The following is a 27,869-nucleotide window of genomic DNA, read 5'->3' on the forward strand; positions in this document are numbered from 1 at the left end:
GATGTCGGCCATTTTGAATTATGTGCAAAAATGCTGTATTTTATGAACGCATGAACAGATTGTTATGAAACTTGGTATGGGTCATCACCACGATGCCCTGAAGTAGCCTGAGAAGTTTCGAAACAGCGCCACCTAGTGGAGAATTTTTTTTTTCAAACGCTTATAACTTTGGGTGTGGTTGACATATTTTGATGGGAGTGTGTTTTTTGGTCTCCTGAATCCTTGCCGACTCCAACGATACCAGACTTGCCAGGTTTCGGCATATGGTTTGCGCAGAGTTGTAATTTAGTGCTTAAAAAACATTTGCTGATATCTTCGAAACCGCTAGTCCGATCGAGACGAAACCAGCCTCAGAAGTTCGGAAACATAGGTCGATAGCTATACGCTAATGCCCAAATCTCAAAATATTGATAGTAAGGGGTAGTAAAATCCAATCAAAGTCAGGTGTCAGTCCTTTTTTACGTGTTTTTTCATATAAATGTCTATAACTCCAAAACAAAATGAGATATTTTCACCAAACTTGACACACATATGTATGGGCTCACTATGAGGACACATAAAAAAATTGGTGGGATTGTGCCTCTTGGTGGCGCTATAATAAAACAAAACATGAAATTCCCATTGACTTCAATGCAGTATTATGGTTTAAAATGCTAATGCTATAATTTAAGAATGCATTAGCGTATCGTTACAAAACTCGGTATGTGTCTTCCGCTCCATGTCCTGAAGATACTCAAAAAGTTTCGGGGTAGCGCCACCTTGTGGTCAAAAGTTGTAATAAAATGTACAGAAATGCGAATAACTTTTGATTAAATTAACCCATTGTAATGAAACTGGTCATAATACAGTCAATGGCTCATGCCGAGAACATGGATACCAATTGTGCCATATTTTGCAAACCTATCTGTCCTCCGTCTTGTTATTTGTTAAAAACCTACTTTTTCAAACTCATCCTAGACCGTTTGTCCGATTTTCACCAAAATTGATCCGTATCGTCTTCAGACCATGCTGACAAATACTTATGGATTTCGGATTGATAGACAAAACAGTTTTCATATACCACTGCAACAGAGTTGAGCCATGATGCAAAAATTACTCTTGAGGCTGTATCTCTGCAATGCTTTGACATATTGACACCAAACTTTGCATGTGTCATTGTCATCTCAATCTGACTAAACCACATCAGTTTCGTAACAGTGACACCTATTGGTCGAAAGTGATAAACCATTAAACCATTATTATTGACTGTATTTAAAATTTGACTGCTATTTTGCCTAAAATCAACTTAATAGGTCCTTAATGGCTCATTGTTGCAGTTGGCTTGAGACTTCCAGCCATGCTGGCATGTCTTGTCTTCTTCTTTGCGCTTGGCCCCGATAATGGCTGCTTGCAGCTATATTTAGGGGCCAAGCACCGAAGGTGCGGAGGCACCTATTGAAATTGTTAGTGTTCCTATTATTATTATTCTGCTTCTTCTTCTTCTTCTTTTTCCGCCATAGGAGTCTCTGGCAGCCCATAGAACCGTATGGTAAAAAGTTGTGAAATTTGGCACACTCATAGAGGCCAGTCTGAGCTGTCACTATAGCAAATTTGGTGCCTCTAACTCAATCCCTCTAGCGCCACCACCTGTCCAAAGTTTCACTCATATTTATGCTTATAACTTTTGACCCCTAAGGGCTAGAAACAAAATTCTTTTTTCATCGGATTCCTTGGCTCAAGCCGATTCGATTTCACCCTATGATGTCATTTTCCGGTATGCAAATTTTCCCGCCATTTTGAATTTTCTGAAAAACCTACTTTTTCGAACTCCTCCTAGGCCGTTGCTCCGATTTTCACGAAAATTGAAACAGATCATCTTCAGAGCATGTTGACAAAAAGTTATGGAATTCAAGTTGATTCGTCCAATCGTTTTCAATAAACGCACAAACAAATTTTACGTGGAGGTTGCAAAAACACACTAAAGGCTATATCTCCGCAACGCTTTATCGTATTCAAACCAACCTTGGTACATGTCATCACAAGCATGACTTGAAGCAACATGCAGCGTTTCGGCGCAGCGCCACCTACCTGTCCGGAGATACGAAAAATGCCTATTTTGGCTTATAACTTCTGAACCGTTTATCCAAAAATCATAAAATTGGTCTCATTAGATTCAGGGCGTCATGCCGAGTCGACTGATATCCAATTTTACCATGTCGGCCATTTTGGATGTCGGCCATTTTGAATTATGTGCAAAAATGCTGTATTTTATGAACGCATGAACGGATTGTTATGAAACTTGGTATGGGTCATCACCACGATGCCCTGAAGTAGCCTGAGAAGTTTCGAAACAGCGCCACCTAGTGGAGAATTTTTTTTTTCAAACGCTTATAACTTTGGGTGTGGTTGACATATTTTGATGGGAGTGTGTTTTTTGGTCTCCTGAATCCTTGCCGACTCCAACGATACCAGACTTGCCAGGTTTCGGCATATGGTTTGCGCAGAGTTGTAATTTAGTGCTTAAAAAACATTTGCTGATATCTTCGAAACCGCTAGTCCGATCGAGACGAAACCAGCCTCAGAAGTTCGGAAACATAGGTCGATAGCTATACGCTAATGCCCAAATCTCAAAATATTGATAGTAAGGGGTAGTAAAATCCAATCAAAGTCAGGTGTCAGTCATTTTTTACGTGTTTTTTCATATAAATGTCTATAACTCCAAAACAAAATGAAATATTTTCACCAAACTTGACACACATATGTATGGGCTCACTACGAGGACACATAAAAAAAATGGTGGGATTGTGCCTCTTGGTGGCGCTATAATAAAACAAAACATGAAATTCCCATTGACTTCAATGCAGTATTACGGTTTAAAATGCTAATGCTATAATTTAAGAATGCACTAGTGTATCGTTACAAAACTCGGTATGTGTCTTCCGCTCTATGTCCCGAAGATATTCAAAAAGTTTCGGGGCAGCGCCACCTTGTGGTCAAAAGTTGTAATAAAATGTACAAAAATGCTAATAACTTTTGATTAAATTAGCCTATTGTAATGAGACTGGTCATAATACATTCATTGGCTCATGCCGAGAAGATAGATACCAATTTTGCCATATTTTGCAAACATATCTGTGCTCCATCTTATTTGTTAAAAATCTACTTTTTCAAACTCATCCTAGACCGTTTGTCCGATTTTCACCAAAATTGATCCGTATCGTCTTCAGACCATGCTGACAAATACTTATGGATTTCGGATTGATAGACAAAACAGTTTTCATATACCACTGCAACAGAGTTGAGCCATGATGCAAAAATTACTCTTGAGGCTGTATCTCTGCAATGCTTTGACATATTGACACCAAACTTTGCATGTGTCATTGTCATCTCAATCTGACTAAACCACATCAGTTTCGTAACAGTGACACCTATTGGTCGAAAGTGATAAACCATTAAACCATTATTATTGACTGTATTTAAAATTTGACTGCTATTTTGCCTAAAATCAACTTAATAGGTCCTTAATGGCTCATTGTTGCAGTTGGCTTGAGACTTCCAGCCATGCTGGCATGTCTTGTCTTCTTCTTTGCGCTTGGCCCCGATAATGGCTGCTTGTTATTATTCTGCTTCTTCTTCTTCTTTTTCTTTTTCTTCCGCCATAGGAGTCTCTGGCAGCCCATAGAACCGTATGGTAAAAAGTTGTGAAATTTGGCACACTCATAGAGGCCAGTCTGAGCTGTCACTATAGCAAATTTGGTGCCTCTAACTCAATCCCTCTAGCGCCACCACCTGTCCAAAGTTTCACTCATATTTATGCTTATAACTTTTGACCCCTAAGGGCTAGAAACAAAATTCTTTTTTCATCGGATTCCTTGGCTCAAGCCGATTCGATTTCACCCTATGATGTCATTTTCCGGTATGCAAATTTTCCCGCCATTTTGAATTTTCTGAAAAACCTACTTTTTCGAACTCCTCCTAGGCCGTTGCTCCGATTTTCACGAAAATTGAAACAGATCATCTTCAGAGCATGTTGACAAAAAGTTATGGAATTCAAGTTGATTCGTCCAATCGTTTCCAATAAACGCACAAACAAATTTTACGTGGAGGTTGCAAAAACACACTAAAGGCTATATCTCCGCAACGCTTTATCGTATTCAAACCAACCTTGGTACATGTCATCACAAGCATGACTTGAAGCAACATGCAGCGTTTCGGCGCAGCGCCACCTACCTGTCCGGAGATACGAAAAATGCCTATTTTGGCTTATAACTTCTGAACCGTTTATCCAAAAATCATAAAATTGGTCTCATTAGATTCAGGGCGTCATGCCGAGTCGACTGATATCCAATTTTACCATGTCGGCCATTTTGGATGTCGGCCATTTTGAATTATGTGCAAAAATGCTGTATTTTATGAACGCATGAACAGATTGTTATGAAACTTGGTATGGGTCATCACCACGATGCCCTGAAGTAGCCTGAGAAGTTTCGAAACAGCGCCACCTAGTGGAGAATTTTTTTTTTCAAACGCTTATAACTTTGGGTGTGGTTGACATATTTTGATGGGAGTGTGTTTTTTGGTCTCCTGAATCCTTGCCGACTCCAACGATACCAGACTTGCCAGGTTTCGGCATATGGTTTGCGCAGAGTTGTAATTTAGTGCTTAAAAAACATTTGCTGATATCTTCGAAACCGCTAGTCCGATCGAGACGAAACCAGCCTCAGAAGTTCGGAAACATAGGTCGATAGCTATACGCTAATGCCCAAATCTCAAAATATTGATAGTAAGGGGTAGTAAAATCCAATCAAAGTCAGGTGTCAGTCCTTTTTTACGTGTTTTTTCATATAAATGTCTATAACTCCAAAACAAAATGAGATTTTTTCACCAAACTTGACACACATATGTATGGGCTCACTATGAGGACACATAAAAAAATTGGTGGGATTGTGCCTCTTGGTGGCGCTATAATAAAACAAAACATGAAATTCCCATTGACTTCAATGCAGTATTATGGTTTAAAATGCTAATGCTATAATTTAAGAATGCATTAGCGTATCGTTACAAAACTCGGTATGTGTCTTCCGCTCCATGTCCTGAAGATACTCAAAAAGTTTCGGGGTAGCGCCACCTTGTGGTCAAAAGTTGTAATAAAATGTACAGAAATGCGAATAACTTTTGATTAAATTAACCCATTGTAATGAAACTGGTCATAATACAGTCAATGGCTCATGCCGAGAACATGGATACCAATTGTGCCATATTTTGCAAACCTATCTGTCCTCCGTCTTGTTATTTGTTAAAAACCTACTTTTTCAAACTCATCCTAGACCGTTTGTCCGATTTTCACCAAAATTGATCCGTATCGTCTTCAGACCATGCTGACAAATAGTTATGGATTTCGGATTGATAGACAAAACAGTTTTCATATACCACTGCAACAGAGTTGAGCCATGATGCAAAAATTACTCTTGAGGCTGTATCTCTGCAATGCTTTGACATATTGACACCAAACTTTGCATGTGTCATTGTCATCTCAATCTGACTAAACCACATCAGTTTCGTAACAGTGACACCTATTGGTCGAAAGTGATAAACCATTAAACCATTATTATTGACTGTATTTAAAATTTGACTGCTATTTTGCCTAAAATCAACTTAATAGGTCCTTAATGGCTCATTGTTGCAGTTGGCTTGAGACTTCCAGCCATGCTGGCATGTCTTGTCTTCTTCTTTGCGCTTGGCCCCGATAATGGCTGCTTGCAGCTATATTTAGGGGCCAAGCACCGAAGGTGCGGAGGCACCTATTGAAATCGTTAGTGTTCCTATTATTATTATTCTGCTTCTTCTTCTTCTTCTTCTTCTTCTTCTTCTTCCGCCATAGGAGTCTCTGGCAGCCCATAGAACCGTATGGTAAAAAGTTGTGAAATTTGGCACACTCATAGAGGCCAGTCTGAGCTGTCACTATAGCAAATTTGGTGCCTCTAACTCAATCCCTCTAGCGCCACCACCTGTCCAAAGTTTCACTCATATTTATGCTTATAACTTTTGACCCCTAAGGGCTAGAAACAAAATTCTTTTTTCATCGGATTCCTTGGCTCAAGCCGATTCGATTTCACCCTATGATGTCATTTTCCGGTATGCAAATTTTCCCGCCATTTTGAATTTTCTGAAAAACCTACTTTTTCGAACTCCTCCTAGGCCGTTGCTCCGATTTTCACGAAAATTGAAACAGATCATCTTCAGAGCATGTTGACAAAAAGTTATGGAATTCAAGTTGATTCGTCTAATCGTTTTCAATAAACGCACAAACAAATTTTACGTGGAGGTTGCAAAAACACACTAAAGGCTATATCTCCGCAACGCTTTATCGTATTCAAACCAACCTTGGTACATGTCATCACAAGCATGACTTGAAGCAACATGCAGCGTTTCGGCGCAGCGCCACCTACCTGTCCGGAGATACGAAAAATGCCTATTTTGGCTTATAACTTCTGAACCGTTTATCCAAAAATCATAAAATTGGTCTCATTAGATTCAGGGCGTCATGCCGAGTCGACTGATATCCAATTTTACCATGTCGGCCATTTTGGATGTCGGCCATTTTGAATTATGTGCAAAAATGCTGTATTTTATGAACGCATGAACAGATTGTTATGAAACTTGGTATGGGTCATCACCACGATGCCCTGAAGTAGCCTGAGAAGTTTCGAAACAGCGCCACCTAGTGGAGAATTTTTTTTTTCAAACGCTTATAACTTTGGGTGTGGTTGACATATTTTGATGGGAGTGTGTTTTTTGGTCTCCTGAATCCTTGCCGACTCCAACGATACCAGACTTGCCAGGTTTCGGCATATGGTTTGCGCAGAGTTGTAATTTAGTGCTTAAAAAACATTTGCTGATATCTTCGAAACCGCTAGTCCGATCGAGACGAAACCAGCCTCAGAAGTTCGGAAACATAGGTCGATAGCTATACGCTAATGCCCAAATCTCAAAATATTGATAGTAAGGGGTAGTAAAATCCAATCAAAGTCAGGTGTCAGTCATTTTTTACGTGTTTTTTCATATAAATGTCTATAACTCCAAAACAAAATGAAATATTTTCACCAAACTTGACACACATATGTATGGGCTCACTACGAGGACACATAAAAAAATTGGTGGGATTGTGCCTCTTGGTGGCGCTATAATAAAACAAAACATGAAATTCCCATTGACTTCAATGCAGTATTACGGTTTAAAATGCTAATGCTATAATTTAAGAATGCACTAGTGTATCATTACAAAACTCGGTATGTGTCTTCCGCTCTATGTCCCGAAGATATTCAAAAAGTTTCGGGGCAGCGCCACCTTGTGGTCAAAAGTTGTAATAAAATGTACAAAAATGCTAATAACTTTTGATTAAATTAGCCTATTGTAATGAGACTGGTCATAATACATTCATTGGCTCATGCCGAGAAGATAGATACCAATTTTGCCATATTTTGCAAACATATCTGTGCTCCATCTTGTTATTTGTTAAAAATCTACTTTTTCAAACTCATCCTAGACCGTTTGTCCGATTTTCACCAAAATTGATCCGTATCGTCTTCAGACCATGTTGACAAATACTTATGGATTTCGGATTGATAGACAAAACAGTTTTCATATACCACTGCAACAGAGTTGAGCCATGATGCAAAAATTACTCTTGAGGCTGTATCTCTGCAATGCTTTGACATATTGACACCAAACTTTGCATGTGTCATTGTCATCTCAATCTGACTAAACCACATCAGTTTCGTAACAGTGACACCTATTGGTCGAAAGTGATAAACCATTAAACCATTATTATTGACTGTATTTAAAATTTGACTGCTATTTTGCCTAAAATCAACTTAATAGGTCCTTAATGGCTCATTGTTGCAGTTGGCTTGAGACTTCCAGCCATGCTGGCATGTCTTGTCTTCTTCTTTGCGCTTGGCCCCGATAATGGCTGCTTGCAGCTATATTTATTATTCTGCTTCTTCCGCCATAGGAGTCTCTGGCAGCCCATAGAACCGTATGGTAAAAAGTTGTGAAATTTGGCACACTCATAGAGGCCAGTCTGAGCTGTCACTATAGCAAATTTGGTGCCTCTAACTCAATCCCTCTAGCGCCACCACCTGTCCAAAGTTTCACTCATATTTATGCTTATAACTTTTGACCCCTAAGGGCTAGAAACAAAATTCTTTTTTCATCGGATTCCTTGGCTCAAGCCGATTCGATTTCACCCTATGATGTCATTTTCCGGTATGCAAATTTTCCCGCCATTTTGAATTTTCTGAAAAACCTACTTTTTCGAACTCCTCCTAGGCCGTTGCTCCGATTTTCACGAAAATTGAAACAGATCATCTTCAGAGCATGTTGACAAAAAGTTATGGAATTCAAGTTGATTCGTCCAATCGTTTTCAATAAACGCACAAACAAATTTTACGTGGAGGTTGCAAAAACACACTAAAGGCTATATCTCCGCAACGCTTTATCGTATTCAAACCAACCTTGGTACATGTCATCACAAGCATGACTTGAAGCAACATGCAGCGTTTCGGCGCAGCGCCACCTACCTGTCCGGAGATACGAAAAATGCCTATTTTGGCTTATAACTTCTGAACCGTTTATCCAAAAATCATAAAATTGGTCTCATTAGATTCAGGGCGTCATGCCGAGTCGACTGATATCCAATTTTACCATGTCGGCCATTTTGGATGTCGGCCATTTTGAATTATGTGCAAAAATGCTGTATTTTATGAACGCATGAACAGATTGTTATGAAACTTGGTATGGGTCATCACCACGATGCCCTGAAGTAGCCTGAGAAGTTTCGAAACAGCGCCACCTAGTGGAGAATTTTTTTTTTCAAACGCTTATAACTTTGGGTGTGGTTGACATATTTTGATGGGAGTGTGTTTTTTGGTCTCCTGAATCCTTGCCGACTCCAACGATACCAGACTTGCCAGGTTTCGGCATATGGTTTGCGCAGAGTTGTAATTTAGTGCTTAAAAAACATTTGCTGATATCTTCGAAACCGCTAGTCCGATCGAGACGAAACCAGCCTCAGAAGTTCGGAAACATAGGTCGATAGCTATACGCTAATGCCCAAATCTCAAAATATTGATAGTAAGGGGTAGTAAAATCCAATCAAAGTCAGGTGTCAGTCATTTTTTACGTGTTTTTTCATATAAATGTCTATAACTCCAAAACAAAATGAAATATTTTCACCAAACTTGACACACATATGTATGGGCTCACTACGAGGACACATAAAAAAATTGGTGGGATTGTGCCTCTTGGTGGCGCTATAATAAAACAAAACATGAAATTCCCATTGACTTCAATGCAGTATTACGGTTTAAAATGCTAATGCTATAATTTAAGAATGCACTAGTGTATCGTTACAAAACTCGGTATGTGTCTTCCGCTCTATGTCCCGAAGATATTCAAAAAGTTTCGGGGCAGCGCCACCTTGTGGTCAAAAGTTGTAATAAAATGTACAAAAATGCTAATAACTTTTGATTAAATTAGCCTATTGTAATGAGACTGGTCATAATACATTCATTGGCTCATGCCGAGAAGATAGATACCAATTTTGCCATATTTTGCAAACATATCTGTGCTCCATCTTGTTATTTGTTAAAAATCTACTTTTTCAAACTCATCCTAGACCGTTTGTCCGATTTTCACCAAAATTGATCCGTATCGTCTTCAGACCATGCTGACAAATACTTATGGATTTCGGATTGATAGACAAAACAGTTTTCATATACCACTGCAACAGAGTTGAGCCATGATGCAAAAATTACTCTTGAGGCTGTATCTCTGCAATGCTTTGACATATTGACACCAAACTTTGCATGTGTCATTGTCATCTCAATCTGACTAAACCACATCAGTTTCGTAACAGTGACACCTATTGGTCGAAAGTGATAAACCATTAAACCATTATTATTGACTGTATTTAAAATTTGACTGCTATTTTGCCTAAAATCAACTTAATAGGTCCTTAATGGCTCATTGTTGCAGTTGGCTTGAGACTTCCAGCCATGCTGGCATGTCTTGTCTTCTTCTTTGCGCTTGGCCCCGATAATGGCTGCTTGCAGCTATATTTATTATTGTGATGTTATGTTCTTTGAGACGTGGTAATTTAACGCTCTCTCTCATGGCACTTTGCAGACTGTTGTGTGCGTTCATGAGTTTTGAAGTTTTTTGAAGTCGTAGCTTTAGAGAGTGCTCTGAAGAGAGGGTGGGATCTTATGCTTTCAAAGCTAGCCTCTCCGAAATTGCCTAACCTACCTTTTAAATATTTTTAAACTGCAAGGAGCCACTATCATGTTAGGAGGTTATGTTTCACAAAAATCAAAAAAGAGAATGTTTTCAGAAAGTGAAACTTCTGTCTTTGTGCGGGGCCGGCCAAGTGCTGACATTGAAAATACTCCAGTATCCAGTTTTTAATATCAGATGTGGAATTTGAACTTGGAGTGGAATTTGGACCCATACATCCAAAAATTCCTGAGAGACCTGAGGTAGAGGATATTGTTTTAACAACTGGATGGCCCCCAAGCTGAGCCGGGGTCACAATGTTCTGCTCTTTATTCATCATGGAGAGAAATGAAAAACCAGAACATTCTGTTCAAAAGCATGTGATGGTCTCTCCAGCTGAGGAGAAAGAGCGCCGTCCCACGGTCTTAAGCAACCTGTCTGTCAAAGAAGTCACAACAGAATGAAACATTTAAACTAGCAGAACCAAATAAACATTAGCAAGCTGGTTTGAAATTTAACACAAACAAAGCTTGCACTAAAATCTGAGAATCAGAAAGTACTTTATTTGCCAAGTATGCTTGCACATACAAGGAATTTCCAGTAAATGCATAAACATGTAACACGTAATAAAATGTAAAAATAAAATATAAAAAAAGTATAGACAGGTAGGTTTAGTCAGACGATAGACATTAACATATTGACATGCTGTCATAATTTTCTCACCTTCATGTCGTTCTAAACCGTATGACTTTTGTGGAGCTCAGAAAGAAATTTAGCAAAACGTCAGACCTGCACTTGAACATGTTAAGCACCGTAAAAGTAGTCCACATTACATTACTATGTGCTGTATTCATTTTTACATTCATTTCAACATGGGATGTTAACACAAGTCATAGAAAAGCTTCTTATTGATATATTTGAATAAACTGTGATTTTTATTTTATTTTACTATATTTAATACAATTTTGTTGCATGGAAAATAGCAGCTTGAACATTATACAAAATATCTTCTATTGCATTCCATGCATAAAATAAATTTAGGTTTGAAGGATATGAGGGGACTAAATGTCAGATTTCTTTTTCTTGAACTATTTTTTTAATAAGCTTAATTTAAATATACAGAAATTACCTTATTTTTTTACTTTAAAACATCTGAGACAGACAAACATGAAGGTTAGTAAATCTTATTAAACAAATAATAACAATCATAATCCAAGTATTATGTAATTTGTTAGATATATGTCTCTGACATTGTTCAGTCAAGTCGCTTTACATTTAATATCGGTTTATGTTAATTTTAGCCCAATCAAAGAAATGTATGCAGCAAGTGTTTTTGTCAATATGATTTGATTTAATTTTCTCATGATTTTGCCTAGCAACAGAGACCGAAACTACTGATGCTTGTGCTACACACACCACACACACACACACACACACACACACACAGACAGACAGAGATACTGTATTCTTCATGGAGAAGCAATTGTGTTGGTGTTTCATGGCAGAGGCGTTTTAAGTGTGGACAGCTTCCAAATCGATTCCCTTCATTCTGTGAGCCCACAGCACAGGTTTGCGTAGGGAGATTTGGATAGGTTGGGGGAGTTTACCGTGGGCTAAATGCTGGGAAATACAGTGGTACTAAACAAACGGGACGGGGGTGAGCAAAAACAATCTATACTTCCTAGTTTAAACTCTGGTTAGCTAGGCTTGTGTTTAGGTTTTGAGGCATGGCGGTGGACTGACCTGTTTAAACTCTCCCATCTAATACATGCACTTTAAATCTAAGGTTAAAGGATTTTCAGTGTCTGACGAAATTAGCTTAATCATTTTCAACTTTAAAAAAAGACCATCACACCAGCTATATGTAGTACAGCGTCTAGCTCTTGTCTGTTTTACATTTTAGTCAGAAATGTTAATAAAGTGAGAACATATTGCGACGGCTGCTCCGTCTCGCACTTTTTGACTCGGTTCTGCAATACATGCACACTTAATTATCCAAGCTCAGCCGGCGGAGGTCATTCTCTTCTCACCACGACACACACTGCTCCCCCTCAATGTGTTGGGGAATTTGGCGCAGAAAATTTCGCAGGCTTCCTTGCTCTTATTTTCTTTTCTTAATAAAGGAGCCAAGACCTGGAGGCGGCGACAGACACAGACTGAGGGAGAAAGACAGGGAGGGGAGTGTTGAAAGTGACAAAAGATATAGCGTGATGTGTGGGAGACAAGGTCCAAATAAGATTAAAGGTATTAAGAACAAAACTCATTTCGCAGCCTTGGAGGAGAAATACAGTGGACTTGTGTAATGCAGCAAGACATCTTAACCAAACCTAGACTGCAAAGTATCAAAATATCTGATTCTGGCTAACTAATTGATATGCATTTTCAAATTTTTAAGGGTAGTGTGTGTAATTCCTTTTGAATTCCTCCTGTCCCAGTTTAACATGCAGAGACAATTATCCGTAAAGCGTTTTTTAGGTTGATTTGTTTGTTCGGTTGACTCAAAATATTGTTTTGTTTGGTTGAGGATCCTATCCAGTTCTACATCGAAAATTTGTCTCAAATAATGATGTGATTTGGGGACAGGACCAGGATTAGTCCAATAGCCCAATGACCCTATCACAAATATATTAAAACTTAAAATATGCCACTTCCATACCTAATATGCACTCACCTAAATGATTATTAGGAACACCTGATCAATTTCTCCTTAATGCAATTATCTTATCAACCAATCACATGGCTGTTGCTTCAATGCCTTTAGGGGTGTGGTCCTGGTCAAGACAATCTCCTGAACTCCAAACTGAATGTCAGAATGGGAAAGAAAGGTGATTTAAGCAACTTTGAGCGTGGCATGGTTGTTGGTGCCAGACGGGCCGGTCTGAGTATTTCACAATCTGCTCAGTTACTGGGATTTTCACGCACAACAATTTGGTGTAATGGTGTGGGAGATGTTTTCTTGGCACACGGCCCCTTAGTGCTAATTGAGAATTGTTTAAATGCCACGGCCTACATGAGCATTGTTTCTGACCATGTCCATCCCTTTATGACCACCATATACCCATCCTCTGATGGCTACTTCCAGCAGGATAATGCACCATGTCACAAAGCTTGAATCATTTTAAATTGGTTTCTTGAACATGACAATGAGTTCACTGTACTAAAATAGCCCCCACAGTCACCAGATCTCAACCCAATAGAGCATCTTTGGGATGTGGTGGAACAGGAGCTCCGTGCCCTGGATGTGCATCCCACAAATCTCCATCAACTGCAAGATGCTATCCTATCAATATGGGCCAACATTTCTAAAGAATGCTTTCAGCACCTTGTTGAATCAATGCCACGTAGAATTGAGGCAGTTCTGAAGGCGAAAGGGGTCAAACAGTATTAGTATGGTGTTCCTGATAATCCTTTAGGTGAGTGTACATATTTTACAGTCATTGTTATGCCTGCTGTTATATCTAATTATGCAAAATCTAATAAAAATAATTTAAGTATATCCAATCACCTGGATACATGCAGTAAATAATAGTTAAAGGTGCAATAGGTGATCTGGGCAATGCTAACTTTAGCCTTGTAGCATTGAAAAAATACAATCGTTGTACAAAGCCACGCCTCCTCCAAAACACATTAATGCACACAGACCAGGAGCGGGATGACCTGAGGCAGTGTTACTTGATTATATCATGTGTCAATGACCAATGAGAACATTACAGTACAGTGATTAACAGTAAAAAACATATATCACAAGTTTAGACTGATTTGGCCTTAAAATGCATGCAGATATAATACACTTTAATGAGAATGAATGACAGCTATTAGAGATGATAATCAAAACCAAAAAGATCTTTTAGTTTTTATTAGGCAGAGAATGGCATGGACTTCACAGGCTCTGCCCTCTTCTGGAAAGCATGGGTTGGGAAGTAGCAGGTCATTTGCATTTAAAGATACATGCACAAAAAAGCATGTTTTTCCATCCACTCAAAATATGGTATTTACAACATGTATAATACATTATCTGTGTATTTTGAGCTTAAACTTTAAAGACTTGTATAGTATTACATCTTGTAAAAAGAGGCATAATAGGACCCCTTTAATAAGAGCAATGTGTCAATTTCAGAACGATTCTACATTCCCAATCAGATCAATAAGATGCATTAAGAAAGTAGAAAGGATGAGTTTATTTCAGTCTTACATTCAACAGACCGTTTAGTTTGTTTAATGTGTTAGCCAATAGTCAGTTAGCTGTTTAGATTTTTTTATTTTATGCTAATGTTGTAGGCAACAAAGACTTTCTGATGTCTTGACAATTGTTGACAAAGTAATTTAATTTCAGTTAATATAATAATGTAATTAAGTGTACTGCAATACTAGTGAATAATTTGGAAAAAAGGCATTACCATTTTGATACTTGGCGACACTCCCAAAGATGAACCTTGAGTCTTTTTATCCAAGTCAAAAAGTCTCAAAAGTGAGCATTGGCTTTGCTCCAAGATGGGAGTAGCCCATTTCTGGAATGACCACTTTTCATGATCCAACCAAGTACCACCATTCCTATATTTTTCTTGGTACATATCCTGTTTCACTTCATGGTCACATTGTGGAAATAAAGTGGGTTATAAATGCTATTTCATGACGTTGAGTGGAAAATTAAGACATAAAAGACAACAAACCGCAGACATGAACAGCTGACACACTTGGCCTGAACTTGCCGGCGGACTCCAAATCCCAGGTGCAGGGTAAATTTAGACACTGAGGCTTCTCTCACACCCATCCATCCCATGATCTCCATCGCCACACACAGATGGCCTTGTCTGACTGCTTTAGGGGAGAGGAGGGCAGGTGACATCAACAGCCGGGCCAGGGAAGAGAACCCAGACACGCAGGGTGGTTTGAGGTCTTATCAGGGTCGGATGAGTCATGAGAATGGCAGCTGATTGTGGACGGGCAGTCGATCACACAGAGAGCGGTCAGAGAGCATCAGTTTGGCTGAGCAGACGGGAAAGCGAGTGAGAGAAAGTGTCCTGCTCAACTGCAGGACAATGACACTGCTGTATCTGACAATGTACCGAATTACAGTCTAAAGGCATGGTCACATTTACTCTTGATTTGAAAATTTTTGCATACAGAATTAATTTCAGTTTGGAATATGTGCAATCTGGAGATTATAGAGAGGTGATTCATCAGGTTCAAGTTGATCATACAAGTTTGCCACGCTGACCAACAAAAATTTGGTTTGAAATTGACTTCGGTGTGAGCTGTGCTTCATATATCACTATTGACACTTATAATAGTACATTTTTGGTCATGAAATGTCACCAGATTTTCAGTAATATGACAACACCTCAAGGCAAGAATCACTATTACTGTTGCTGTAGGGTTAATGAAGTAGACAAACTACTAACCTGAAGTATGAAACATTGGTGTGTTATTCGTCCTTCATCGTTTTTGATACAGACATGAATGATACCTCGAAGAATACAGTTTAGTAGTACAGTAGAGATAGGCAATTTTCTAAGTGATTAGACTTTTTAATAATTTTGTGTTAGTGATTAGACTTATACATTTAACTTGAAAAATTACTATTTTTAAATGAATTTTTTTATATAAAAAACTTGGTATATCCAATCACCTGGATACATGCAGTAAATACTCAGTTAAAGGTGCGATAGGTGATCTGGGTAATGCTAACTTTAGCCTTGTAGCATTGAAAAAATACAATCGTTGTACAAAGCCACGCCTCCTCCAAAACACATTAATGCGCACAGACCAGCGGGACGACCTGAGGCAGTGTTACTTGATACTGATAGTGGTATTATAACAAAGTGGAAGCAACTGGGAACAACAGCAACTCGGCCACAATGTGGTAGGCCACGTAAAATAATAGAGTCGGGTCAGCGCATGCTGAGGTGCACAGTGAGCAGAAGTCGCCAACTAGTCAATACTCAAAAGCTACAGACCTCTAAACTTTGTGTGGCCTTCAGATTAGCTCAAGAACAGTGTGTAAGAGAGCTTAATGGAATGGGTTTCCATGGCCGAGCCATGTTCCATGGCCATGTTCCAAGCCTTACATCACCAAGTGCAATGCAAAGCTTCGGATGCCGTGGTGTAAAGCACTCCGCCACTGGACACTAGAGGAGTGGAGACGTGTTCTCTGGAGGTCCATAAAGACATGGGAGGAGCGAGTTTGGTGTGGAGAAACTTGACTGGCTTACAACCCGATCGAACACCTTTGGGATAAAATAGAAAAGAGACTGTGAGCTAGGCCTTCTTGTCCAACATCAGTGCCTGATCTCACAAATGTGCTTCTTGAAGAATGGTCAAAAATTCCCATACCTTGTGGAAAGTCTTCCTAGAAGAGTTGAAGCTGTTATAGAAGGGTGGACAAACTCCATATTAAACCCTATGGACTAAGAATGGGATGTCATCAAAGTTCATGTGCATGTAAAGGCAGATGTCCCAAAACTTTTGGCAATATAGTGTACAAGCATGTCCAAATTTTCCATATATAGACATGCAAAGTGATACATAGCATATCTCAACTTCTTAGGTATCATCACAAACTGTAAACAATATTATCACCCAGCTCTAATCTGATAAATGCAACTACATGGCATAAAGATTAAGATAATAAGAATTAACATCATGATGTTTAGTTTTTTTTTGTAAAGCTGCTTTGAAACAATGAATACTGTGGAGTAAATTTAACTTGAGGTTTTTTACCATGGTAGGTGAATGAAATGAGCATCTGAGTGGCAGCATATAGCATCTTATTTTGACCAGGAACAGCCCACTTAGACATGAAGAGCGTCTGACCATAATGTAAAGCAACCAAGCACATTGTTTTAGTGTTTGGTGAGGGTAATCTGAAATAGCGTGATGTTGGACTGGTGAGAAGAAAAATATTGTGAGGCAGTCTTCGAAATCTGTACACCATTAGAATGTATAGAGAACATAAACAAGTTTTGTGATATGCAGGTCTGTTCATTCTACTTAGTGCCTCAAAAAGTTCTTTCAAAGATTTGACAGCCACAAACCTAAGCACCTAAGCACATTTTTGCAGTGAGCTTTGCACGCACAAGAACCACTCGCATTTTGTTCAGAAACTACAAATCTATATTGCAATGCAATGAGATAGCAACAATGTCTGCATGGCTTAGATTTTGGTCTGCATTTCAAGATCATCCTGAAATTGAGTGACATGCCTGGCTGTTTGCTCAGGACAGATAGATAGCTGTCTGTCCTCACCCAGACATTCGAGTGTGTTTGAGTTTGTTTGGGCGTTGTGTAGAGACTGGCGTCTTAAACATGGTGTCTCATTTCCCCTGCTGGTGATCAAATCTGCGATTAACTCCACAGACGAGACAGCGGCCGGCGAACAGCCTAATACAAGCTTGCAGAAATCCTTCCCGCTATAATGGCTCTGAAGTAAATGCTTTATGATAGATGTTATGTCATCGGGTGCGGCGTCAGGTCACGCGTTGTGAGTCTGGGTAGATTAGAGACACGTAAAACTCTATCACAACATCCCTGACCTCTTTTATTCAGAGCAGCCTGCCGAACAACTGCCTTGTATTTCCTCTTCCTCTGGATCTTTTAAGTGCACCCGCGCAAAAGATTAACAAAGGCTCTTTTGTTAATTGGAGGGAGAAATTATAATTACTTTTACAATGAAAGAACATTTTTATCATTATTTTATCTAAAGTTTCATCTTTTCAGTGTTGTTGATCGAATCCTTAAAGGAACAGTTTAACCCTCTTGTTGTTCCAAACCCGAATGATTTCTTTCTTGGAAGACAAATGGATATTTTTTGCAGAATGTTCAAGCTGCTCTTTTCTTTATAATGACATAGACATTGCTACAACTTTAAAGCTCTGAAAAAAAGACAAAAAAAGTACCATGATTTACAGCTAATAATGGCTTAAATTATTCCAGCTTTATTTTTCACTAAACTATTAATAATATTGCTGATATTGAAATACATAAAATATAAATATTAGATAAAGAACTTATCTCTGCTCTTGGCAAATAATAAAAAATATGCCTATATAAAACACAATAAAATAAAACTAAATATCAAAAACACCAAAATGTTCCGAATTTAAAATAATTAAAATGAAAACGAAAAATAATAATAATAATAATAATAATAATAAAAAATAAAATAAATAAATAAATAAATAAATATATATATATATATATATATATATATATATATATATATATATATATATATATATATATATATATATATAGTACTAAAATAACACCTGCCCGTTCCTCACATTAAGCATATGTTTATGTAAAACATTAAATATTTTCTTTGCTACAGATTTATCCATTACGTTATTTCCAAAATGTATTTTAATGCGTAGTTTTATGTACTATTGTGCTGACACTTAGAATTTTTCAAAAAAAATTGAATGAATAAAATAAACACATTTGTGAATATTACACAATTAATTGTAATAAAGTATTATTTATCAAAGGAGATTTTGCTTATTAAAACAATGGCCTAGTAGTTAGAGATGCATAAAACCCGTGCACTCTAAATCCCATAAATTTTTTAGAAACCAGCCAGTCAGATTGGAGCTTACCATTTTAGCCAGCTCATACCCTTTTTGTGTGCAGTATCCATCAGACAGCCCGTGACTGGTCTATGGGCGTACCGTCTGAGGTTTAGAGCAACTGGGTAGAAATGTATTTCACATGCGCTATAAAGTTTTGAAATATCTGTTTATCTTAGTACTCCACCCAAAGCCAAATTGTAATTGTTATTTTCCTGCATGCGGTGCATTGCATCAACCTGCATATACTTAATTATTCACTCTGTCTGGTATGCGATGCCTTCAGTTGTATAATAGTGCCGCATTGTGTCATAACAATCCTAACCGTCCACCCTTGAAGGCATATTTCTCTCTTTGTCTTACTGCAGAGTGCAAGTTCCACTGCACCAATGGCAGATGTCTGAAACTTCTCTCGCTGATTTGTAATCATCTGAATGAATGTGGAGACAACAGTGATGAGGAACATTGTCCTGCTGCTGTACCTCCACCCCCAGACACCATCCAGTGTAAGTCCATCCGCCTACCTGTGTCTCAACACCACATCTGCATATCTGGCAGGTGATATTGCATCAGTGTTGGGGAAGCTACTGTAGAAAGCTACTTAGAATTAAATGCACGGCTAACCATCATTTTTAGAAAAAGTAGTAAACTATCCAAAAGTTACATTGAAGCGAGTTAGTGTCTGTAAATTAAAGGGGTCATGACCATGAGAAATCAAACTTCCACTTCTCTTTTGATTAAAACATGCACATTTCATAGCTTAAAGCGCTCCCTCATTATAAATAAAACATTTATTTACATCATTGCCATATAGGAGTCCACTGGAATTAAAGGGTTAGATCACCTAAAAATGAAAATGATGTCATTAATGACTCCGTTCCACGCTGTAAGACCTCCGTTCATGTTCGAAACACAGTTTAAGATATTTAATATCTATTCCGAGAGCTTTCTGTTCCTCCATTAAAAATGTATGTACGGCATACTGTCCTACATCCTCAGAGTAGCCCATATGGAACATCAGTTGGTTAGATAGAATTTTTTGAAGCATCGAAAATACATATTGGTCCAAAAATAACAAAAACTATGACTTTATTCAGCATTGTCTTCTCTTCCGGGTTTGTTTTCTTTCTACGTTTGCGACTGCACAGTGACGTCTGGTGTGCGCGAGCTTCGTTTATAGTCTGAGGGAGACTGCACAGTCGCGAACCCGATAAGTTGTTTAGATGCGAAAAAGAAACTTTTATATTAATAAATTAAACCCAATGTACTTTTGAAACTGATCAAACCCCTTTAAATATTACTTTGTGATTTCATTTTAAAAAGTATAAACAGTGGTGGTCAAAATTGTTGGTACCCCTGGTAAATATGATCAAATATGGCTGTAAAAAATACATCTGGATTGTTTATCCTTTTGATCTTTTATTTAAAAAAAATCACAAATCTATCCTTTCATTGAAGTAAAACAATTACATTATGAAAAAATGCTTTTCTCCAAACCCGTTGGCCACAATTGTTGGTACCCCTAGAATTTGTTATGAGTAAAATATCTCTGAAGTATATTTACATTAATATTTACATTTTTTAGCCCACAAGGGTGACAATGAACATGAAATTCTCCAGCTATGATGTCTTGTTTCACAGGAGTATAAATATGAGGAAACACAAAAGCCAAATTCCCTTCATCATTCATCACAATAAGTAAAACCACAGAATAGGACCCACTTTATATTAGGCAGCCTTAACTACTATGTACTAACATTTTAATTTATCATTTGATACAATGCACTTATTATGTACATACATGTTTTTAATACTTACAGTGTACTTACATTTTAAAAATACCTGCATGTAATTACGTCTGTAATTAATTTCTGTAGTTGCAGTTGGCACTTCCCTTTACACCTAACCCTATCCTTAAACTTACCCATACCACCACACCTGTCCCTAACTCTACCCGTATCCCACCTCAATAGCAGCAAAGTGCTTTGCAATACAATTTGAACACAGTAAGTACATTGTACCACTTCAAAAAAGATTTGTTGAATCAATTTGTATTTCTCTGAACCAGTATATTATGATAGTCCAAACTAACCAACTGGCTAAAATGAATCATACTTCTCAATGCTATTGTGAGTGACAGACTACCAGAGTGTTTGATTACTGTCACAATTGGTTGCAAAGCTGGGTGTGCAATCTAACGTGACATAAAACCAGCAATATAACAGTACTTGTTGGAAAAAATAGCTTGTTACTGGAAAAGCTGCTCTATTTAGAAAACAGCTGAACTGCTGTTATTCTGTTGAAAAATGTAGTTTGTACTGTGGCCCAGATCTCTTTGCTGTGTGTTCACTGTATGGTACATTTGATTTACCACAGTAAGGCTAGACACATATAGCATATACAGCGTGTATGATATTCCTCTGCTGAGGAATACAGTTCATTAGCATTACTGGAGATGATATTGCAGATATGTTAAGTTGGTGCATTAAAATAGAATTTCAATTGATGTGTGTTAGCTGTTTCACAAAGAAATGGGCTTATCCAATAGGATCTGACAGTTGGCGCTATCGGATGGCAAATAATAAATATTTGACGCTCAATTAATTAATCTGTCAATGTATTTAATCTTATTTCTCTAAATATTACCCTACAATTTGATGTGTTCTCAATAAAACAATCGAAGTCTATGTAATGTATGCTATACATTGTGTGCAAACTGTTTTAAAATATAGGATAAAGGTTGCAAAATAACGAGAAAGGAACAGAACATTCTAAATAACCAAAATTACCCAACCACTATCTAAGTGTTAACATGTCAGAGGTAAAAAATGTGCTGGAACACACATTCCCCCCTCTGAACATGTCAACATTCAGTCATTTAAAGCACCACTCAACATTTTTCTGTAATTCAATTAAAGTTAATGTTCCGGTTGAACATCATGATATGAATTGCATATCTGATTTTTAACTATGGGCAATTTAAAACCCAAAATGTGATGTTTAACAACAATATTGTTTAATGATTGCACTCCTTTGTTACAGAAAGTACAACAAAGACTGCAACATTTAGTCATTTGCCTGGTGTAGTATAAAAACTGGAAATGATTGCAATTGCAGAATAGTAAAATGCACATACTGTTCAAAAGTTTGGGGTCTGTAAATGTTTTCAATTTACACTTTATTTTAAGGTGACATAGTTACATTGTACTTATATAAGTAATGAGCAATATTAATTAACTTGCACTTAAATAGTTACAGTGGGTTTGGTAGTTACTTGTAATTATACATAATGTACTGTTATTACCATAGTACATGTAGTAGCATGTAATGTAATTTTAAAATTAAGTGTTACCAAAGTCTCTTATGCCATTAAGAATCTGTTTATTTGATCAAAGAATACAATTTAAATATTGTAATATTGTGAAATATTATTACCATTTAAAATAATAATAAGTGTTTTCAATTTTAATATATTTTAAAATCAAATTTATTCCTGTGATTTGTAAAAGCTGAATTTTCAGCATCATTACTCAAGTCTTAAGTATCACATGATCCTTCAAAAGAACAACATTTATTTAGAAATGGAAATCATAGGTAACAATGTAAAAATCTTCACTTTCACTTTTGATTGATTTAATGCGTCCTTGCTAAATAATAGTTAGTATTAGTGATTTCATCTAATTTATTAGATATCACGTTTTGGATTAGTTTTTGATTCTGAGCTGTCATGTTCCGTTTTCCTCTTTGGAGTTGAATGCATCTCTTTATATTGACTCTATGAAAGATTGTAAAAGGTTTATTTATTTAATTTATTTATTTGCTTTATCCTTTGCTAAGACTGCGTTTGTGTGTTAGCTTAACAGGAGCTTTTAGCGAATCGGTTTGTATAGTTGTTTGTATGACCTTCCCTTTATTACATCCTGTGCATGAATGCGTGCTCATAGGTGTCTGAATCTGTGTTTGAATGTGGATGCTGTTTGTTGACGAATGTGTGTGCTTTAGTTCTTGGTTTTACTCGCATACATAAACACATTTAGGCTAGTGGGGGCTTTTTTGTGCGTAATGTCACCCATCTTTACAAGGTCTTTAAAACTTCAACAAATGTGCTCAAGGTTCATTTTAGGACTGGATAAGTGTATTTAGCTGTTTTTTATTCAGTAATGCTGTCCACTATTCTGTTGCATTTTGCTTAATTCATTGCTTAATCATTATTGGGAGTAAAATACTCTTTGAAATGATGTGATATGTGAAATGATGTCCGCTGGGGGAAGGGTCATATCTACATGGTAAACCTTGGTCATTTATTGCTAACAAAGATTTGGTTGGTGGTAGGTATACAGTTAGTTGCTACCTCATTTTTGATTTACTTTTTACTTCGATTTATTTTGTATTTGTACTAATTTGTTGTTTCTTTATTTTTTCAGTCTATTGCTTTCAGTGTTTTGTAGTTTGTTTTTCAGTTTGTTTGTTTTTTAGTATTTATATTTTAAAGTTTTGTAAATGCATCTTAATTCTCTTGTTGCAAACAATTTACCAATGCAATGTTGTTGTTTTTTTACCTTGTTATTATTATTAATAGTATTACTTATTATTTTTATTATTATACATGTAATTTTTTATAATTTTTTATTTTATATACATTTTATGTTTTATTTTTTATTCATTTTATTAAATTTTTTATTAAATTTTTCCAAGGAGTGCATTTCAAAAGGGTATGGGAACTTGTGTACATGTAGAGGATTTCCCTTCTTTCTTTTTTGCTAATGGCCTCCAAATGCTATGCAAATTTCATACATAAAGTGAAATTTTCTGTATCTCTGGTTTAAAATGTTTAAATGTCTGCAGAAATGCTTGATATTTACTTTTTTGGTCACCAGCCACTGTGGCTAGTGTTTTTCCAAATTTAGTAGCCATTCCGCATTTTCACTGGCCACAATTTTTACATCAATACTTCTAGGAAAACTGCCATTTAAATATGTTAACGTGAATACTCGTCAAGACCAGCATTTTGACATTTTGTGTGTGTATATCTGACTGTTTAAGCGCAATTTCACTTTTGTACTGAGAGGTGACTCACTTTTGTACTGAGAGGTGGCTTTGTGGCACAAAATCTGCAGGAATGAGGGAAATATGCGCAATGCTCTGAATCCCACACCGACATTCAAGCCTTGTAACACCAAAAATATTCATCCAAAGCAAATGGAACGAGGGAGGGAGGTGGGTTTGTGTGTCAGTTCGCTGTTGGATAGACGAGTGAGTGAGAAAGCGCAGCTGGTATCATGTATATGTTTTGTGGAAAATTAATATTGGAAGCGTTTTGGTAATTTCAATATCGCTATGTATTGAAAAAATCTATTTTTTTGACAACACTACACTTATTTTATTATTTCAGATGCACTTTCAAAAGACTACAATTAAAAAATGTATTTATAATATATGTTCAAACTTGGCAAAATTAAAAGGAATACATGTCAGGAGCTTTGCAAAGGGTCTTTGGTATAAAGACACTATTTTATAACTTGTATATGGAAATTAATTGTATTATCAAAGTGTCATGAACTAGCTTTTACATTTTTTAGACTTTTCTCTGAGGTCTACTTATGACGTTTATATGGTTTTTACATTAAACAACATCATAATGAATAAGTAATAGGCTATTTTCTACCCTGGTTTTGAGGCTCTCTCTTTAAACGCTCAGTTTTTATCGGTGTGCCGCACTGAAGACTTGGAAGTAAAAGCCCACTGCTATGATTGGATAACAATTTTGCATATCATAATGAGCTTCGGCTCCCCCGTGAGTAGACATGAATTGTTTTGAAAATCGAGAGGAATTGTTTTGAAAATGTGTGGAAAAACAGCAACCGATTTATCTCATCCACCCGTTATTAATTGGAATGTTATTTTTTATTACTTGGGCCGCCTAATCGGTGGATATAACCACTAACCGAACCACTACTACACACATACAAGCATCTGCAAAACTTCACTGCAGAAAAATCAGCATGTTCAAAATTTCTGCAATTGTATTTTTCCTTGTTTCCTTTTTTTTTTTTTTTTTTTTCGCTGGAAAACACATTAACGTCAGCCCCGGGACATCGGGCTGTCGAGGATGATCCCCGCAGGACAATGAACCAACATATATATGTCATATATATATGAATACAAAGGATAATAATCAGTAGATATCAAACGATCTGTAACAATCACATAGAAAAAAAAATGTTTAACTCACATAAGTGTTGCATAATTCCTGTCAGATCCAATATAGAAGGCACAGCATTGTTTTTCTCATTCTCATCTCATTCTGTCTGCAAATCCAGTCTCCTCTTTACAAACAAATTTGTGGTGAAATTAGCTAAAAATAAAGTTCAACCATGGATTTATAATATTGGAATCCTTTATAATATTGGAAGTTGCTGGGAAGTTGATCCGTTTTAGCTCCACGTAGGCCTATGTTATTTATCTATTACATGTCATGTGCGAGTAGGTGGACGGGAATACAGAATTAGGTGTTCTTCTGTTGAGGGGGTGTTTCACTGCACTCTGACGTCACAGGGAAGAACATTTGCAGATTGATTGTTTGCAGAGCCAGTTGTCAATAAAAGCTTAATAAAAGCAAAATTCATTGCAATGAATTCACATGTATAATATGTGTATATAAAATCATTTCAGATGGACGAATACATTTTAAAATGACTCTGGCATTTGTTTTTACAGAGTTTTCTATAACCAACAAAACTTTTTTTTTTTTTTTTTTTTTTTTTACAGCTCAGCTTTTTTTGGCTGTGTCCATTTCCTCCCTCTTCCTCCTTCCCCAGCATCCATCTCTTCATGAGCACTCCCCACGTTGGGATCACTTGGTTTTGTGTGCTTTATTTAACCTGCATTTTTCTATTTTTTTCCTTGCTGTCTGCTGAACAAGGGCCACTCTTTACCGATGGAACAAGTCCAACTGCTGCACTTAAAATATTTAGCAGTCTGGGCCACATGTTAATGAAAGTGTCTGCGGCTGGCTGCTATTTTAGAGACACCTGTGTATGCCGTGATTGAATTTTCAGAGGTTGAGGACTGCTGATTTTCACGTCGAGAAAGAGACAGCTAGCGAGAGAGAGAGACGCAGAGGAAGCAAAATGAGAGATGAACAGACAGGGGTGGGGGGTGGCAAAAAAATGATTTCAATTCTAATGGCCACGGCGGTAGTGTAGCGTTCAGTCAGACAGATGGATCATGAATATGGTCTAGACACTTGGTGTCTGGGTGAGTCAGGGGGGCCCTGTATGAGAGGGGTCTTCGCACTAACCCACCCCCACCCCCCAACACACACACACACGCCCTCTTATACACATACACACTCTGTGAGTGGAGAAAATGAAAGCGTTTTCAGGCAGAAAATAAATGTTTGTTATCATGCGCTCATCAGACAGACAGGAGAAGGATGTGACTCTCAATATCACAGGGGTTTTAGGTTCACTGAAGAGCCACAAGGTGGAAACAGACACAATTATTGTTAAACAACATTGACATTTTGTCTTGATAGAATTTAAAATTTTGGGTGACATATCTCATTATTTACTCAGCGTAATGCCGTTCCAAACTTTCTTCTGTAGAACACAGAATGATCAAGTCACAATACACATTGTTACCAAGCAGCTTTACAAAAAATCATGAAGTTAATCTTAATATCTTTATGCCTTATAGTTGCATTTAGCAGATTAGAGCTAAGTGATAAAATAGTTTACATTTTCCAATGATGCAAGCAATTGAGCAGGTGAGATTTGTTAGTAACATAAAATGCGTAATGTGATTATAGTGTATGTGGATTAAGTTGGATATACTATATACTTTATATAAAGAGCTAAGCAATAATATAGCTACAAAAAACAATATAGTGTATATAACTCTATACGAGTACTGTATGTATGCTGAAAATGTTTTATATACTAATTCTTTATTTATCTTTAAAGAGATGCACAATAATATAGTTACACTTTACAATGTTGGCAACCAGTTTTAGTGACTGGTTACTAATAGTTACTATTAGATGGACAAAAAATAGTGAGACATTTATCAAAATATTATCTTTTATAAATGAAAACAAACAAAAAATCTAATGTTTGAATTACATGAGGGTGAATAAATTATGAATATTCATTTTTGGATGAACTCTCCCTTTAAATAAAAATAACTCAAATAAAACAGTCAGTGTTAGCTACAGTGTATTCCACACAAATGTATGCAAATGCTAATTATAGACTGGCAAAGTACTTGGTTGGGATGGAGATATACGTGCGCTTATCTCGGTGTGAGAGGATGTGATAGGTGGATCTGCTGAGGTGGAAAATCTACAGTGACACAATCTGTCAAGGGTCTTTTTCCTGCTGAACATGACCTTCCCACAGAACTGTGTGTGATATCAATGTATTCATTATGCTTGACCAGTTTATCTGCGCTTGGATTCCAGCAGTTTGGGGTTAGAGGTTACTGTCAGCTTATTTTGAGTGTGGCTATATTGCAATTCTTGTACACTTTAAATATGTTGTCACAAATTACAGAAGAAAAGATCTGTTGCTACTTCCATTACATTGCAACTTTGAGGCTCTAAAAGTTGCAAATTGATACAATTGATATTTCAGTGGGGTTTCAAAGTGTGCATACAAACATGCTTGTTTAGCTAAATTTACTCCTCGCGTTTCAGGAGTTTGTGATTGTTTTCTTTCAACGTTATCAGTTGAGAAATGGGGAATACCTGACCAGCATCCAAAGGTTCAAGCTCGTAGCCGAAGCATGTGAAAAAAATAAAATAAATAACATAATTTTATAAATTTAACTGTTGTGTTATTTGATACATTTTAAATGCACTCATTTGCAAATGTATCTTTACAAATATGTAATTACAAAAATATTTAAATAAAGTTTCAATAGCGACATTAAAGTATATTTTAGTGCATCACAAATGCTTGTTAGTACATTTGATAATACATTTTTACCATATTTCAAAGACAATAGTAGCTACAAAAGTTATTATGAAATGTGACATTTGCAACCAAAAGT

At 37.0% G+C, this 27,869-nt stretch overlaps 1 protein-coding gene across 1 annotated transcript in view; it reads left to right on the forward strand.

Moving 5' to 3' along the window:
* ldlrad4a (low density lipoprotein receptor class A domain containing 4a) overlaps positions 1-27,869 on the forward strand; it is a 216,804-nt gene that overhangs the window by 135,356 nt on the left and 53,579 nt on the right. The window contains exon 3 of the mRNA XM_067426689.1: positions 19,187-19,324. Within this exon, the coding sequence (XP_067282790.1) occupies positions 19,187-19,324 (138 nt within the window). The remainder of the gene's footprint in view (positions 1-19,186; positions 19,325-27,869) is intronic.

This window comes from Pseudorasbora parva, chromosome 19 (genome assembly GCF_024679245.1).
Source record: "Pseudorasbora parva isolate DD20220531a chromosome 19, ASM2467924v1, whole genome shotgun sequence".
NCBI lineage: Eukaryota > Metazoa > Chordata > Actinopteri > Cypriniformes > Gobionidae > Pseudorasbora > Pseudorasbora parva.